Below are 15,841 nucleotides of genomic sequence, written 5' to 3'. Positions count from 1 at the left end.
GGGACCACCACTAGAGCACCAGGTAATTTAAAAATGTTTTGGGGGAATCCGGAGGATGGGAGAAGCTAAGGGGTCATCTTTAAAGGGTTGGGTGGGGTTTTTTTTAATCGGGCCATCGGCGCCATTTTTGAGTGGCAGCCAAAATGGCGCCGATGGCCCGAGAGCGGGAGATTGGTCCCTGCGCCCCCACTGGACCACCAGGTACTCGTAAAACGTTTTGGGGGGTTTCGGGGGGTGGAGGAATGTAAGTGATTAGTTTTATAGGGTCGGGGTGGGTTTAGGGGTTGTTTTGGTGTGCCGGTTTTCCCGCCCTCCCCCCAAATAACTCCCGTTAGTGGACACTAATGGGAGTAACGATTTTTCATGATAAAGTGTGAAAATTTCTATTGTATCGCGCACTGTACCGATTTTTGACGATTTAAAAAATATCGGACGATTTTTTTAAATCGTCAAAAAACGATTCATATCCTTATTGTCCATAGGATTTACCTGCATAAGTGCACTTTACATGCATAAATGGCTTTAGAAAACGGATGCAATAGTAGTTACATTTAAATGTGTAAATCCTTTTGAAAATTACCCCATAGATTTGCCAACTTGCTTGTGTAATTTTACACCTGCTAATTAACTGGCATAAGTGATATTAAATGTGTTGGAGGTCTGGATGAACTGGGGGAAGATCAGGATAAAGAACCGTGAGGGTTTTCGATAACCTGGAGAAGGGCTAGTTACTGGTCCGAGTAACTATTAAAATTAAGCAATTTTTGTATAAAATATAGCATACATAATTTTAAAATAGGTAGGAAAGGTTTGCGTGTTCCAAGCATTGATATATATTTTTTCAATATAGAGCTATGTGCATTTTATAAAACGTGCATATATCATATGCATGAGTTATAAAATATTAGCATTAATCTGCTCATGGCCCTATATGTGCATATAAGCTGCTGTGCACTTTTGTTTGAAAATTATCCTCTCAGACTTTAGCTCTACACACACAGTTTTAAAAACACACTCAATATGTAAAGATTTGCTTAATTTTACTTCTTTTTTTCTCAATTCAGTATAGCATCTTTAATGCTTAGTTCTGCTTCACAAAAGTAACTATATAGGATCATGTCTTATAGCACTTGTATTTTGTAGCTAATATAAGCACAGATATAAATTACTGCTAGTAAACTCCTATTAGCTACAAGCACTCATTAAAAGTAGAAAAGTACAAATTAATTATTCTCAATAACACATTTTAATCTTAAGGGAATGTTACATTAATGATGTCAGTGGTAGACACTGCAATCAATCATAATGTTATCATCAACTTTATTACATGTCTGCACAATGTCCTATGACTTCACAGCTAACCTGTAAGGAGGTTGTAATTTCCAGTAATTTGTATAAAGAAAACAGTTATCCAAATTATATATCAATCAAAGGAGAGATGATAGGGTAAATAATGGAGATGCCTTTCTTAAACTAGAGAAAATTATAATTCTATTGGTGAGTGAAACTCTCTATAGGCAAAGTTGTTTACCCATAATCCTTCTCAAATTAAAGGAAGCAAAAACATTCAAGGTTAATTACATATTTTAAAAAATATTTTCTCTGAGTTGATAAAAGGTACAAGTAAAGTAATCAAGAAAAACTCTCAGTAGATCCGGCCGGATTTACGCGCGCAGGGCATTTAAAATCTGCCCCTTTGTGCTGTCATCACCAAAAAGTGAATAACTATTAAAACATCTCTCTTTTTATGAGATTGGAAGTCATTGTTGGCAGCTCTTAGCAAGATCCCCACCGTGCCCACTGGAAGGAGAATTGCAGATAATTTATTTATCCAAAATATCACCTCCTGCTAATTGATTATTATTACTGGGCAAGTCTACTACATGAGAAAGAAGGAGCCCACTCCTCCACATTCCATTCGTATCTGTTAGGAGCCGTGGTCACGGCGAGCCGTGACCGGAAACCGCCACTTACCAGCGCGGCAGACCGCCGCGTTTTCCTTAAAGATGTGCTGGGTCTTGGCTCCGGGGCCGCGGTCCACGGCACAACATGGCCGCGGCGTTTCTGCTCCTCTTCTGGGTTGCTGGCTCCGCCCCCTTCAGGGGCTTACATTGATGCCTAGGATTCGCTGCAGGATGTCTCCTGTGTCGGGATTGGCTCTCCCCTGGTGTGCCAGCTGGTGGGAGCTATTTAAGGCAAGTCCTGCACCTCAGACTTTGCCTTGACTTCCTCTCGGCTCCTGGTTTGTTCCTGTTCGTGGTTCCTGATCCTGACCTGTGGCTCCTGATCCCTGGACTGGTTGTGGCGTATTCTCTGGCTTCTGACCCCTGGACCGGCTGTGGCGTATTCACTGGCTTCTGACCCCTGGACCGGCTGTGGAGTATTCTCTGGCTTCTGACCCCTGGACCGGCTGTGGCGTATTCACTGGCTTCTGACCCCTGGACTGGCTGTGGAGTATTCTCTGGCTTCTGACCCCTGGACCGGCTGTGGCGTATTCACTGGCTTCTGACCCCTGGACCGGCTGTGGAGTATTCTCTGGCTTCTGACCCCTGGACCGGCTGTGGCGTATTCTCTGGCTTCTGAACCCTGGATCAGCTGTGAGGTATTCTTTGGATCTTGACCCTTGGACTGGTTACGGAGTTTCCTCAACTCCCATTATCTGAACTGTCCATCTTTGATTCCACGACCTGCTGGAGGCGCCAGCTCAGCTTTACTCTCCACGGCCTGCTGAGGACATCTACCTTTGATTCCACGACCTGCTGGAGGCGCCAGCTCAGCTTTACTCTCCACGGCCTGCTGAGGACATCTACCTTTGATTCCACGACCTGCTGGAGGCGCCAGCTCAGCTTTACTCTCCACAGCCTGCTGAGGACATCCACCTTTGACTCCACGACCTGCTGGGGGTGCCAGCCATCTGGACCATACGACCTGCAGGAGGCGCCTGCATCCGGATCTCCCTGCCGTCCCTTCCGTGAGAGTCCTGGTCTAGGCCTCGCCAACCAGCGATCGGACATCTGTTCTTCGCTGGACCAAGGGTTCACACCCCGAAAGCATAACAGTAAGTCAAGGCCATGGACCCGGCAGAGGCATCGGCATTACGAGCAATTCCCGGCCTGGCACATAAGATAGTCGAACAACAGAGTATGTTAGAAACCATGGCCGCCTCCATTGAACGACTTAATGCTCGATTAGACGCTGTGGTTGCTCTGAACGTTAGTCCGCCCGCAGTCAGCCCACCGACTGCACCTGCTACACCTATGCTGCAAGGACTCCCTCGTCCAGTTATACCTTTGCCAGTTCCACCTCGGTATGCTGGAGACCCACGCTTATGTTTAGAATTTCTGGACCAATGCAACATGCATTTTCGTCTACAATCCTCTCTCTTCCCAGATGATTTATCCAGAACCACCTATATATTATCTTTGTTAGATGGCAAAGCCCTGGCATGGGGATCGGCCCTGTGGCAGAACGCTGATCCAGTACTACAGGATTTCTCTCGCTTTCTGGAATTGTTCCGGTGGGTGTTTGAAGAACCAGGGAAGAAGTCAGCCGCGGGGTCCACCCTCCTACACCTTCGTCAAGGAGGACGACCCCTCATGGACTACAATATTGAATTCCGAACTCTGGCGACGGAGCTTCAGTGGAAAGAGGCAACTCTCCGAACAATTTATTTGGAGGGCCTATCTACTAAAATCAAGGATGAACTGGCGGCCAGGGACCTTCCTACTGCTTTAAACTCACTCATCGAGTTAGCCACCAGAATTGACCGACGAATTCAAGAGAGAGCTCGGGAGAATCCGGGAATTAAATGACGCCTGACCAGCTCCTACACTCGACCTCCGCCTCCCACAAATAACCAAGAAGTACATCCTAACGAGACCACTACTGAGGAACCCATGCAATTCGGCAGAGGCCCCCTGTCTCCTGCTGAACGTCAGAGACGACGTAGAGAAGGACTTTGTTTGTATTGTGGGGGCTCCGGTCATCGGATTGCCGGCTGTCCTATCCGACCGGGAAACTCCAAAGCCTAGGGTCCATGGGGGGAGTAACCCTAGGTCTTACATCTCCAGCTCCCCCGCTTACGCTTCCAGTCACCCTCACAGTTAATGGACATACATTTACCACCTTGGCCCTTGTGGATTCCGGTGCCGGCGGAGAATTTATCCTGCAAGAAATAATCGAACAACTACGGATTCCTACCCGACCTTGTCCTAAACCATTAGTCATCTCATCTATTCACGGGGATCCTCTACCAGGGACCATTACACATCAGACTGAACCTCTGGATTGTCATATTGCACCTGACCACCGGGAAACAAATTACATTTTACGTACTCAAGAAAGCCATTCATCCAGTGGTCCTTGGCATTCCGTGGCTACAGCGTCATAATCCCCAATTTGATTGGACTACTTTAAAACTGAAGCAGTGGGGATCCAATTGTCTGGGAACCTGTTTAAATACGACTGCTTATACACAGAGTTTCATTTGTACCTCTGGCCTAGGGAAATTACCCTCTCAATATGAACAATTTGTGGATGTATTCTCCAAGGAGGCTGCGGACATCTTACCTCCTCACCGGGAGTTCGACTGTGCTATCAATTTGATTCCGGGATCTACACCGCCTCGAGGGAGAACATATCCTTTATCCATTTCAGAGACTTTAGCCATGTCTGAATATATCCAAGATAACTTGCAAAAAGGCTTCATACAAAGATCTACCTCCCTGGCAGGAGCCGGATTTTTTTTTGTCAAGAAAAAAGATGGGACATTACGAACTTGCATTGATTTTAGGGGGCTCAATGCTATAACCATCAAGGACAGATACCTGCTATCCCTCATCGCAGAGTTATTTGACCGGTTACAAGGAGCCCAATTTTTTCTAAACTGGACTTAGGTGGAGCTTATAATCTAGTTCGGATTCGTGAGGGCGACGAATGGAAGACGGCTTTTAATACCAGGGACGGACACTACGAATATTTAGTTATGCCGTTTGGCTTAACTAATGCTCCAGCCGTCTTCCAACACTTCATCAACGAAATCTTCAGGGATCTACTCTACATCTGTGTGGTGGTTTATTTAGATGATATATTAATTTTCTCTAAAGACTTACCAGCTCACCGTCAACATGTTATACAGATTTTGCAGCGTTTACGGGAATATCATTTATATGCTAAATTGGAAAAATGTGTTTTCGAGACTGAATCTGTACCCTTCTTAGGATATATCATCTCTAAACAAGGATTTCAGATGGATCCGGCTAAATTAAAATGTATACAGAACTGGCCTCAACCAACTGGTCTACGCACACTGCAGCGGTTTCTTGGATTCGCCAACTATTACCGCAGTTTCATCAAGGATTTTTCTAAGCTCGCGGCACCATTACTGCACTCACTCGTAATGGAGCAAATACTAAATCCTGGCCAGTGGAGGCTATTGAGGCATTCCAAACCCTTAAAGATTCCTTTTTACGACAACCCTGTCTGCATCACCCAGATCCCAAACGTCCCTTCATTGTCGAGGTGGATGCATCCACTGTAGGAGTAGGTGCGGTATTGAGTCAAATTTCTGTTTCTGGCAAGTCCCATCCCTGCTCTTACTTTTCGAAGAAATTCTCACCTGCTGAGTGCAATTATTCTATAGGCGACCAAGAATTGCTTGCCATTAAACTTGCTTTCGAGGAATGGCGACAGTGGCTGGAGGGGTCTCAACATACGATCACGGTTTTTACGGATCATAAAAACCTAATCTATTTACAGCAAGCTCAAAGGCTCAATCCACGCCAAGCCCGCTGGGCACTTTTTTTTACCCGTTTCGATTTTGAAATCCGATATCGACCCGCCAGCAAGAACATTAAAGCTGATGCATTATCACGACCTTTTGTCAGCAAGGACATCTTAGAGCCCATTCAAAACATCATCGATCCTGCTCGCATCATTCTCTCTGCGACTTTCACAGTTCCTGTTGGTAAGACGGTGGTACCTCAAAGACTCCGCAACAAAATATTGAAATGGGGACATGATTCTCAGGTAGCTGGGCATTCTGGGCAGAGACGAACTCTTGCCCTTCTGCAGAGTCACTATTGGTGGCCAGGAATGCGTAAGGACATTCGCGCCTACGTAAATTCTTGTCCTACATGCGCTCAACATAAGGATCCTACAGGGAAGACTTGGGGGCTATTACAACCTCTTCCGGTACCTACTAGACCTTGGTCTCACATCTCCACGGACTTTATTGTTGATCTGCCGCCTTCAAAAGGATATACGGTCATTTGGGTTGTGGTGGATCGATTCTCTAAGATGGCCCATTTTACACCTCTACCCGCCCTTCCATCTGCTCCATGTCTGGCTCATCTCTTCATGTTACACATTTTTCGTCTCTATGGTATTCCACAGCACATTACCTCTGACTGCGGATCTCAGTTCACTGCGAAATACTGGCGGAGTCTTTGCACTAAATTTCACATTACTCTGGATTTCACCACGGCGTTCCACCCCCAGGCCAACGGGCAGTCAGAAAGGACCAACCAATCCTTAAAACAATTTCTACGAACTTACGTTAATTCTCGACAAGATGACTGGTCGACCTTGCTGCCCTGGGCAGAGTTCTCCCACAATTTTCATACTTGCACGTCTACGGGGGCTTCTCCTTTTAAAATCGTTTATGGACAGCAACCCGCTCCACCGATACCATTACCCTTGCCAGTTGCCTCTCCAGCGGCCCAGTTTACGGCTCTACAACTAAAACAACTATGGAACCATTCGCAACAAATGCTACGAAGGGCAGCCAATACTGCCAAGAAATCTGCGGATCGGCACAGACGGCCGGCACCACGATTCCTTCCAGGAGACAAAGTGTGGCTAAGTACCAGACACATTTGTTTACGGGTTCCCTCCATGAGATTGGCTCCTTGATACATTGGTCCCTTTCCGATGATAAGACAATTGGGTCCTGTGACTTATCAATTACGACTACCTTCCACACTTCGTATTCATAATTCATTTTATGTATCGCTTCTGAAGCCCGTACTTCTCACCTGGCCCTCTCGTAAGACACCTGTTTCTCCGTTGGTAAGGTCTGAGGAAGACACCATTTACCAAGTTCGATAAGTCCTGGATGTGCGCAAACGAGGACGTAAATGGGAGTACCTTCTTGCCTGGGAGGGTTTCGGACCGGAGGAGAATTCCTGGGAACCTGCTACTAATATCTTGGATAAAGATCTTCTCAAGAACTTCCATACTTTTCATCCCGAGAAGCCCAAGCCTTCTAGAGGGAGACCTAAAGAGGGGGTACTGTTACGGCGAGCCGCGAACGGAAACCGTCGCTTACCAGCGCGGCAGACCGCCGCGTTTTCCTTAAAGATGTGCTGGGTCTTGGCTCCGGGGCCGCGGTCCGCGGCACAACATGGCCACAGCGTTTCTGATCCTCTTCCGGGTTGCTGGCTCCGCCCCCTTCAGGGGCTTATATCGATGCCTAGGATTCGCTGCAGGATGTCTCCTGTGTCGGGATTGGCTCTCCCCTGGTGTGCCAGCTGGTGGGAGCTATTTAAGGCAAGTCCTGCACCTCAGACTTTGCCTTGACTTCCTCTCGGCTCCTGGTCTGTTCCTGTTCGTGGTTCCTGATCCTGACCTGTGGCTTCTGACCCCTGGACCGGCTGTGGCGTATTCACTGGCTTCTGACCCCTGGACCGGCTGTGGAGTATTCTCTGGCTTCTGACCCCTGGACTGGCTGTGGAGTATTCTCTGGCTTCTGACCCCTGGACCGGCTGTGGCGTATTCACTGGCTTCTGACCCCTGGACCGGCTGTGGAGTATTCTCTGGCTTCTGACCCCTGGACCGGCTGTGGCGTATTCTCTGGCTTCTGACCCCTGGACCGGCTGTGGAGTATTCTCTGGCTTCTGACCCCTGGACCGGCTGTGGCGTATTCTCTGGCTTCTGACCCCTGGACCGGCTGTGGAGTATTCTCTGGTTTCTGAACCCTGGATCAGCTGTGAGGTATTCTTTGGATCTTGACCCTTGGACTGGTTACGGAGTTTCCTCAACTCCCATTATCTGAACTGTCCATCTTTGATTCCACGACCTGCTGGAGGCGCCAGCTCAGCTTTACTCTCCACGGCCTGCTGAGGACATCTACCTTTGATTCCACGACCTGCTGGAGGCGCCAGCTCAGCTTTACTCTCCACGGCCTGCTGAGGACATCTACCTTTGATTCCACGACCTGCTGGAGGCGCCAGCTCAGCTTTTCTCTCCACGGCCTGCTGAGGACATCCACCTTTGACTCCACGACCTGCTGGAGGCGCCAGCCATCTGGACCATATGACCTGCAGGAGGCGCCTGCATCCGGATCTCCCTGCCGTCCCTTCCGTGAGAGTCCTGGTCTAGGCCTCGCCAACCAGCGATTGGACATCTGTTCTTCGCTGGACCAAGGGTTCACACCCCGAAAGCATAACAGTATCTGATAGAACTCTCAATTCCTTGCAATCTGACTGGAGTGTGGTACCACTGATATAAAATTTTATATCCATTCTCCTTAATCATCATATACACTGAGTTAACATGACTGATTCTCCATATTATCTGGTTCCATTTTTTTCTATGATTTCCTAACCTGTATTCTTTAACTATAGCTCCTTACATCTGTTTTACCTGTGAAAATGCTTTCAAAATTACTTTACCTAAGTATATATTTCTGAAAATAGAGAAAAGCAGAATTCCAGTGGAGGGAAAGACAAGTACTTCAGGAAAAACTGTTATTCTTATAGCTAATTGCCTTGGGACATTAAAATTAAACATATCTAAAATCACATTTCCTGTTTTCCCTTTGTAAAATTAATGTTGCACTCTTCTCAGCACACTGACAATTTTATTACTTCCAGTATTCAATAAAAGTGTGATATTTTTTAATGCATCCTTCTAAGCACAAGCCTGGTATTGAAGAAGACGACAAAAATTAATATCTGGTATCCCTAATACTGCCAATGTTTTGTTTTGTTTTTTTGTAGCAAACGCTACATTTTTTTTGGTCTCATCTTTTTTTTCTGGAGGAGGAATGAAATTTTAAAAGCATCAATATGAAAAATGTTCAACTTGATTAGGTAAAAGAGTCAGTTCCCTTCAGCTTTACTGTAGTTTCAATTTCACTGATTTTTTTTGAGACCAGTGAGTCTTTCTCACTGGTCAAGCATGTATGTTATATGCTTGAAGGTAGATTTTTAAAGCGCCGCACACAAAAATACACACTATTTTTGTAAAAGTCAATTCCTTTTCATCACTTATAAGGTCAAAAATTCTTTAATGAGGTCAATTGTACAACAGATACCTCTGAATGAGTCTGTAATACCACCCCCCTAACCCCAACCCATCTCCTGAAAACTCACCCTGAATCAAAGTGCCCCCTTACAATGGTCCATATGTAGAGTATCAGACTGAACCCTATAAACCCTATAAAGAGTGTCTTCCTCTCTCTCTCCCTTTCTCTCCCCCCCCCCCCCCCCCCCAAGATGTTCTCTTGTGCCTAACAAGGAGCAGTAGCAAAGTGGCACATGTATGTTACACATGCTGGCTGAGGAAAAATAGAGGCTACATGTGTTAGTGCCCTGCCTCTGGAACAACCATGCCCTTTTCTGGCCATGCACATACATCACTGTACATGCACCTTTCCCAGCTATTTAAAACTCACAAAGCTCCTACTTGGGTCACTTACACATGTAAATGGCCATTTGTTTGCACACAAGGCTTTTAAAATCTAACTTTTGATGATCTGCATATATGTATTGTTTAATAAAAAAGATTTAAAAATAAAAAATATCAAATTACATCTATGCCATAGCAAAGATTTTCTAATCCACTGTAAATAGAATGAATTATCATGCAAGGAATTGGTTAATAAGTGCATGATTATCTCTAATCATCTCTGTAAGAGATCAGAGAATAGATCAACCAAAGACTAGCTGAAGCAGCATGACTGTGTTACAGTGCATTTATGAATATTAGCTGGCAAGAGTGCTAATATCAGTCCCTGCCATTCTCACAGTTATGATGCAACACCCATGTCAAGAATGCATCATGAGGTAGAAAAATAAAGGAGGAGAGGGAAGTAGGCATCTCAGTTTCATACACAGTAGGGCAGATTTTAAAAAAGTACATGGACGTGTACTTTTGTTTGTGCACCTGGCACAAATAAGAGTATGCCGGATTTTAATAGATACGCGCGTAGCCGCGCGTATCTTTTAAAATCCGGGGTCGGCACACGCAAGGCTGTGCAAAATCGGCAGCCTGCCTCTGTTCCCTCCGAGGCCGTTCTGAAATCGGAGCGGCCTCGGAGGGAACTGTCTTTCCGGCGCTCCCCACCTTCCCCTACCTAACTTATCCTCCCCAGCCCTATCTAAACCCCCCCTACCTTTATTATAAAAGTTACGCCTGCCGGCCAGCTGCCGGTGTGCGATTCCCCAGGCCGAGAGCAGTTTCGGAGGCCTCGGCCATGCCCCCGAAACACTCCCAGGGCCAGAACCACGTCCGGGGCCCCGCCCCCGGAACGCCCCCGATGATGCGCTGCAGCAACACGCCCCCGACACACCCCCCAGGAAAGCCCCGGGACTTATGCACGTCCCGGGGCTTGCGCGCACTGCCTAGCCTATGCAAAATAGGCTCGGCGCGCGCAGGGGGTGAAGGGGCAGCTTTTCGGGGGTTACACGCATATCTTACGCGCGTACCCCTTTGAAAATCTGCCCCAATGTGAATTCACGGAGCAGCATTAAATGATAACTAACAGCATTAAATATTTAGGTAATCCAGCACAACTACAATTGTATTAATTACCAGTAATTAACAGAAGAACAGAGAAAACAGGGTAATGAAATACAATTTTTTGAAAGAAAAATTGTATCTTCTTTTTATTCAATGTTCAGTCTTATGACATGCATTTCACAATGATCAAAGTGCAGATATTGCATATTTAAGATGTTCATTAATTAGTTTGGCTTACCTCAACATTACAAAAATTGAAATTGTTAAGGAAGGTTTTCCAATCTACAGTATTATCGTCATTCATTTGTACTTTGGTAAGCAGGTACCCAAATTGTTTATCCGTTAATTTAAAACAGAAATTGTCAAGTATGTGTTGGAATTCTAAAGGCTTAATAGTCCCAGTGCTGGCCTTATCAAGCTCTGAAAAAGCCTGAGGAAAACAAGAAGATATGTATCATTTCTTTGCCTAAAGCCAAAAAAACCCCCAGCAATATTTATTACATACAAAGTCTTGTATAACATGATGGAGAAAACAGACAATAATTTTATGAATAGTTTGGTAAGCAGACTAAAGGGTTAAACTAATTTTGACAAAATTATAGATATGAGCATTAGAAAAATTTAGGACAAAAGTTAAATGATGAAAGAATAAAAATTTCTTAAACAACAAGAAATTAGATCAAAAGTGGATGATGTATTAGAAAATAATATTTTGAAAAGTGTTTTTTCTTAATTACTTCTGCTTTATGACTGTTTTTTATTTTAGAAACCAGATTATTCCATTGTGATAGTCTGCTGAACAAAGATAAGTATTGTATTTGGCAAGTCTAGATTATCAGTAAATAATCTTCATTCTAAAAATATTAGTACTGAGGTATTACATTTTTTAGCATGCATTTTAAAATAATATTTAATGTCCAACTCACAAAGACAACTGTATGCAAAGAAGACAATCATTTAAAAAAGTACCAACATTTTGTTACATACATGGTAAGGCAGTGGTTCTCAACCCAGTCCTCGAAACACACCCAGCCACTTGGGCTTTCAGGATATCCACAATGAATATGCATGAGATAGAGTCGTATACACTGCCTCCAATGTAAGCAAATCTTTCTCATGCATATTCATTGTGGATACCATGATGACCAGGCTGGCCGGATGTGTTCCAAAGACTGAGTTAAGAAAAAGTGCACTAAGGGATATATAATCAAACTACCTGCAGTCTATGCATACCCCATGGATATTTTTTCTTTGATTATTATTTATTTATTTATCTAAAAACTTTTCTATACCGTTGCTAAGTTAAATACCATCGCAACAGTTTACATGTAGGCACATATTTAATGAGGGTAAAAGCGTACTATAGTACATTCTAACAGGTGCCGTTAAAGGTTCGGTTACAATGTATCATTATACATAGACATTTCGCGAAGTAGTTCATGACCAGTTGTACCAAGGTACTTACACGGGTGGTTTTATCACACATAGTAGTATAGTTATGTTTGTTGTGGTGTAGAGTTCATAGACTAATTTATTGTAAAGTTCTACTTACTGTGTGTCTGTGCCTTTCTGTTTTTTCCTGAATAATTTCTCCCTATTCTTTTGTCTCTTTGTAAAATGCTTGTTTAAAAAGCCATGTTTTTACCCCACAAAAAGTACCCACACAAATCTGTGCCTACTTTTTGTGCAGGTACAATTTTTTTTTTAGGAAAAACTACATGGGTAGTTTTGATTATTCAAAAATACCCATGAAAGTATATGCCCCAACCTAATTCCACTCTGTCAATACTTCCAAAGACGTGGGTAAAAGTACACATGTTGCTGACGTATGTGGGCCCTTTTAACTTTGTATAGGGAAGGCAATAATCTAACCCTCCATATACGTGGATAAAACAATGTTTTACCTACAGAATTGGCTGTCATTATTGCTCTTCCCATAGTTTATCATGTACACTAGTGGAGAAATTACTTTCCTGATAATTTTGTTTTCCTTAGTGTAGACAGATGGACTCAGGACCTATGGGTTATATACTCCCCTGGTAGCAGATGGAGACAAAGTCAGGTTTCAAAACTGACATTGCCCTACATACACCCCTGCAATGACCTCAGTCCTTCAGTATTCTCTTCAAAAGTCATTGTGGACATACTATTGAAAAACTTGTTTAAAACTTTTTAAACCAATTTGAATAAAAATGGATAACTGTAACTGTACGCAACTAAACAAACACTTTACCCCAGCAAGATTATAGATGCCCTGATCTAGGGATTTGGCGACAGCTTACCAGTAATCTTTTGGAATTGATATTCATTTCATGGGCGATTCCTTGGCACCGTTCTTGGGCAGCCATGGGCGGAATGCTGAGTCCATCTATTTACACTAAGGAAAACAAAATTATCAGGTAAGTAATTTCTCCATTTCCTAGCATGTGGCCAGATGGACTCAGGACCAATGGGATGTACAAAAGCTACTCCTGATCGGGGCAGGAGGCTGTCCGCTGTCTGGTTAACTCCACCCTTGAAAAGGCTGCGTCCTCTCGGGCCTGAACGTCCAGGCGATAGAACCTGGAGAAGGTGTATAAGGAGGACCATGTCACCGTTCGGCAGATGTCGATGGGAGGCAGCAGTCTAGCTTCCGCCCAGGAGACTGCCTGAGCCCTAGTGGAATGAGCTTTAACCTGAAAGGGTAATGGCTTACCTGCCTCCACATAGGCTCCTGTGATCACCTCCTTGATCCAGTGAGCTATAGCACTCGCAAAGCTGGTTCACCCTGCCTCCTTCCACTGTGAAGAACAAACAAGCGGTCTATCTCGCAGACTGATTCTGAAACTTCCAGATACCGCACCAAAAAGCTACTGATTTTTAAATGGTGGAGGAAGCGGTATTCTTCTTGGGTAAGAAAGATGGAACGGTACAAAGCTGTAGCGGTCCTGGAATCAACCGGAGGAATGGTTCCTGACACGACAATGCATGTCATTCAGAGATGCGATGTGCCGAGCATATAGCCACCAAGAACACCATTTTCAAGGTTAACAAGCGCAAGAAAAGACTGTGCAGCGGCTGAAAGGAGGGCCCTGTCAAAAACTCCAATAATAGATTAAGATTCCACAATGGAACTGGACACCGCAGGTGTGGCTGAAGCTGCTTTACCCCTTTCAGAAAACGGGCCATGTCCGGATGAGCCAACAAGTGAGTTCCATTCACCTTAGCCCTGAAACAGGCGAGAGCCGCTACCTGGACCTTCAAGGAGTTAAGGGTCAAACTTTTATTCAAGCTGTCCTGTAATAATTCCAAAATTAATGGGATTTTGACTGTCCAAGGGGAAACACTGCATTCCTCACACCAGGCCTCAAATTCTCTCCAAACCCGCACATACGCTGGGGGGTAGATTTAAAAAATGCGCGATCGCGTACTTTGTTTGCACAGCAGGCGCAAACAAAAGTACGCTGGATTTTTATAAGATACGCGCGTAGCCGCGGTATCCTCTAAAATCCTGGATCGGCGCGCGCAAGGCTGCGATTTTTGGGCAGCTGGCGCGCGCCGAGCCGCGCAGCCTGCCCCTCCCGTTCCCTCCGAGGCCGCTCCGAATCGGCAGCGGGCCTAAGAGGGAACTCTCTTTCGCCCTCCCCTCACCTTCCCCTCCCTTTCTCTACCTAACCCCACCCCCTCAGCCCTTTCTAAACCCCCCCCCTACCTTTATCCATGGATTTACGCCTCCCGGAGGGAGAGTAAATCCACGCGTGCCAGCGGGCTGCTGGCGCGCCCGAGACCCGACCCGGGGCGGTTTCGGAGGGTGCGGCCACGCCCCCCGGAACGCCCCGGGCTAAAACCATGCCCCCGGGCCCCGCCCCCCGAAACGCCGCGTCCCCCGCCCCCAAAACTCTGCGTCGTTCGGCCCCCGCCCCCCGACACGCCCCCCCGACCACGCCCCCTTCCGAAAACCCCGGGACCTGCGCGCGCCGGCGGCCCTATGGAAAATAGGTGCGCCGGCGCGCAAGAACCCTGCTCGCGTAAATCCGGGCGGGATTTACGCGAGCAGGGCTTTTACAATCTGTCCGTAATAAGAGCATAAAAGAACTCCGCGTAAGGAGGTAAAGTGGCAATTACTGCTGCCGAAATATCCATGCTTCATCAGGTGAGCCCTCTCAAGGGCCAAACCGTTAAGACCCCAAATCAAGTCGGATTCTTGTGAAGGACCGGTTCTGCTGAAGGTGGTCCCTGTTGCTGTGGGAAGCACAGGGGGTGTCCAATAGGAGTCTCTTGCATGTCCCACATACCATGGACACCTGGGCCAATCTGCAGCTACTAGTAGGATTAAAACCCTGTGGCATTGGAATGACCCTTTCAGCAGGGCCCATGGAGGGAAGGCGTTTATAGCAAGTCCTCTTCTGGCCCAGGTCTGAACAAGAGTGTTGATCCCCAGGGACCACTTATTTCTTCTGTGACTGAAGAATCGGGGAACCTTTGCATTGTAAGATGCAGCAGGCAGGTCAATGGACAGGAGGCCCCCGCGATCTAATCACCAGTTGAAAGATTTTGGCCAACAACGCCCACTCTCTTGGATCCAGGACTCTCCCCTGCTTAGAAAGGTCTGCTCTGACATTGTCCTTTTCCTGCGATTTGTGTCGGAGGCTGAAATCATCTGTAGATGTATTTCTGCCCATTCCATAAGGAGATCTATCTTCTGTGATACGTTGCTGGCTCTGGTTTCTCCCCTGGCCTTTGATGTAGGCTACCATTATTGGGCTGTCTGACATTACATGGACCACTTCACCCTGGAGTATCTGGCTGACAACTGTAGACACGCCAATCTGACTGCCTGGGCTTCCAGGCGGGTTTTATGTTCCAGAGTGCCTCTTCCTTGGTCCAACGCCCCTAGGCCATCAGTTTCTGATAGTGAGATCCTGAGCCCTGGAGGTCATGTATGTCATAAGGTCCAGCCAGTTTGGCGGGGACAGGATTATACCCTTGCCCAGATGAGCTCCATACAGCTATCACTGGAGCCGAGAGCATACTTCCATCGGTAAGTAGAGACGAATCAAATAGTCTTGAGGACAGCAGGTTCCAACGTGATAGCAGGGAGCGTTGAAGTGGTCACTGT

General features: G+C 46.0%; 1 protein-coding gene across 1 annotated transcript in view; it reads right to left on the bottom strand.

Moving 5' to 3' along the window:
* Window positions 1–15,841, bottom strand: part of EFCAB6 (EF-hand calcium binding domain 6) — a 958,412-nt gene that overhangs the window by 289,328 nt on the left and 653,243 nt on the right. The window contains exon 18 of the mRNA XM_029597490.1: window positions 10,982–11,173. Within this exon, the coding sequence (XP_029453350.1) occupies window positions 10,982–11,173 (192 nt within the window). The remainder of the gene's footprint in view (window positions 1–10,981; window positions 11,174–15,841) is intronic.

Source organism: Rhinatrema bivittatum, chromosome 4 (genome assembly GCF_901001135.1).
Source record: "Rhinatrema bivittatum chromosome 4, aRhiBiv1.1, whole genome shotgun sequence".
NCBI classification, from domain to species: domain Eukaryota; kingdom Metazoa; phylum Chordata; class Amphibia; order Gymnophiona; family Rhinatrematidae; genus Rhinatrema; species Rhinatrema bivittatum.
Note: the sequence above shows the minus strand (reverse complement) of the source record. Positions and strands in the feature narration are given on the sequence as shown.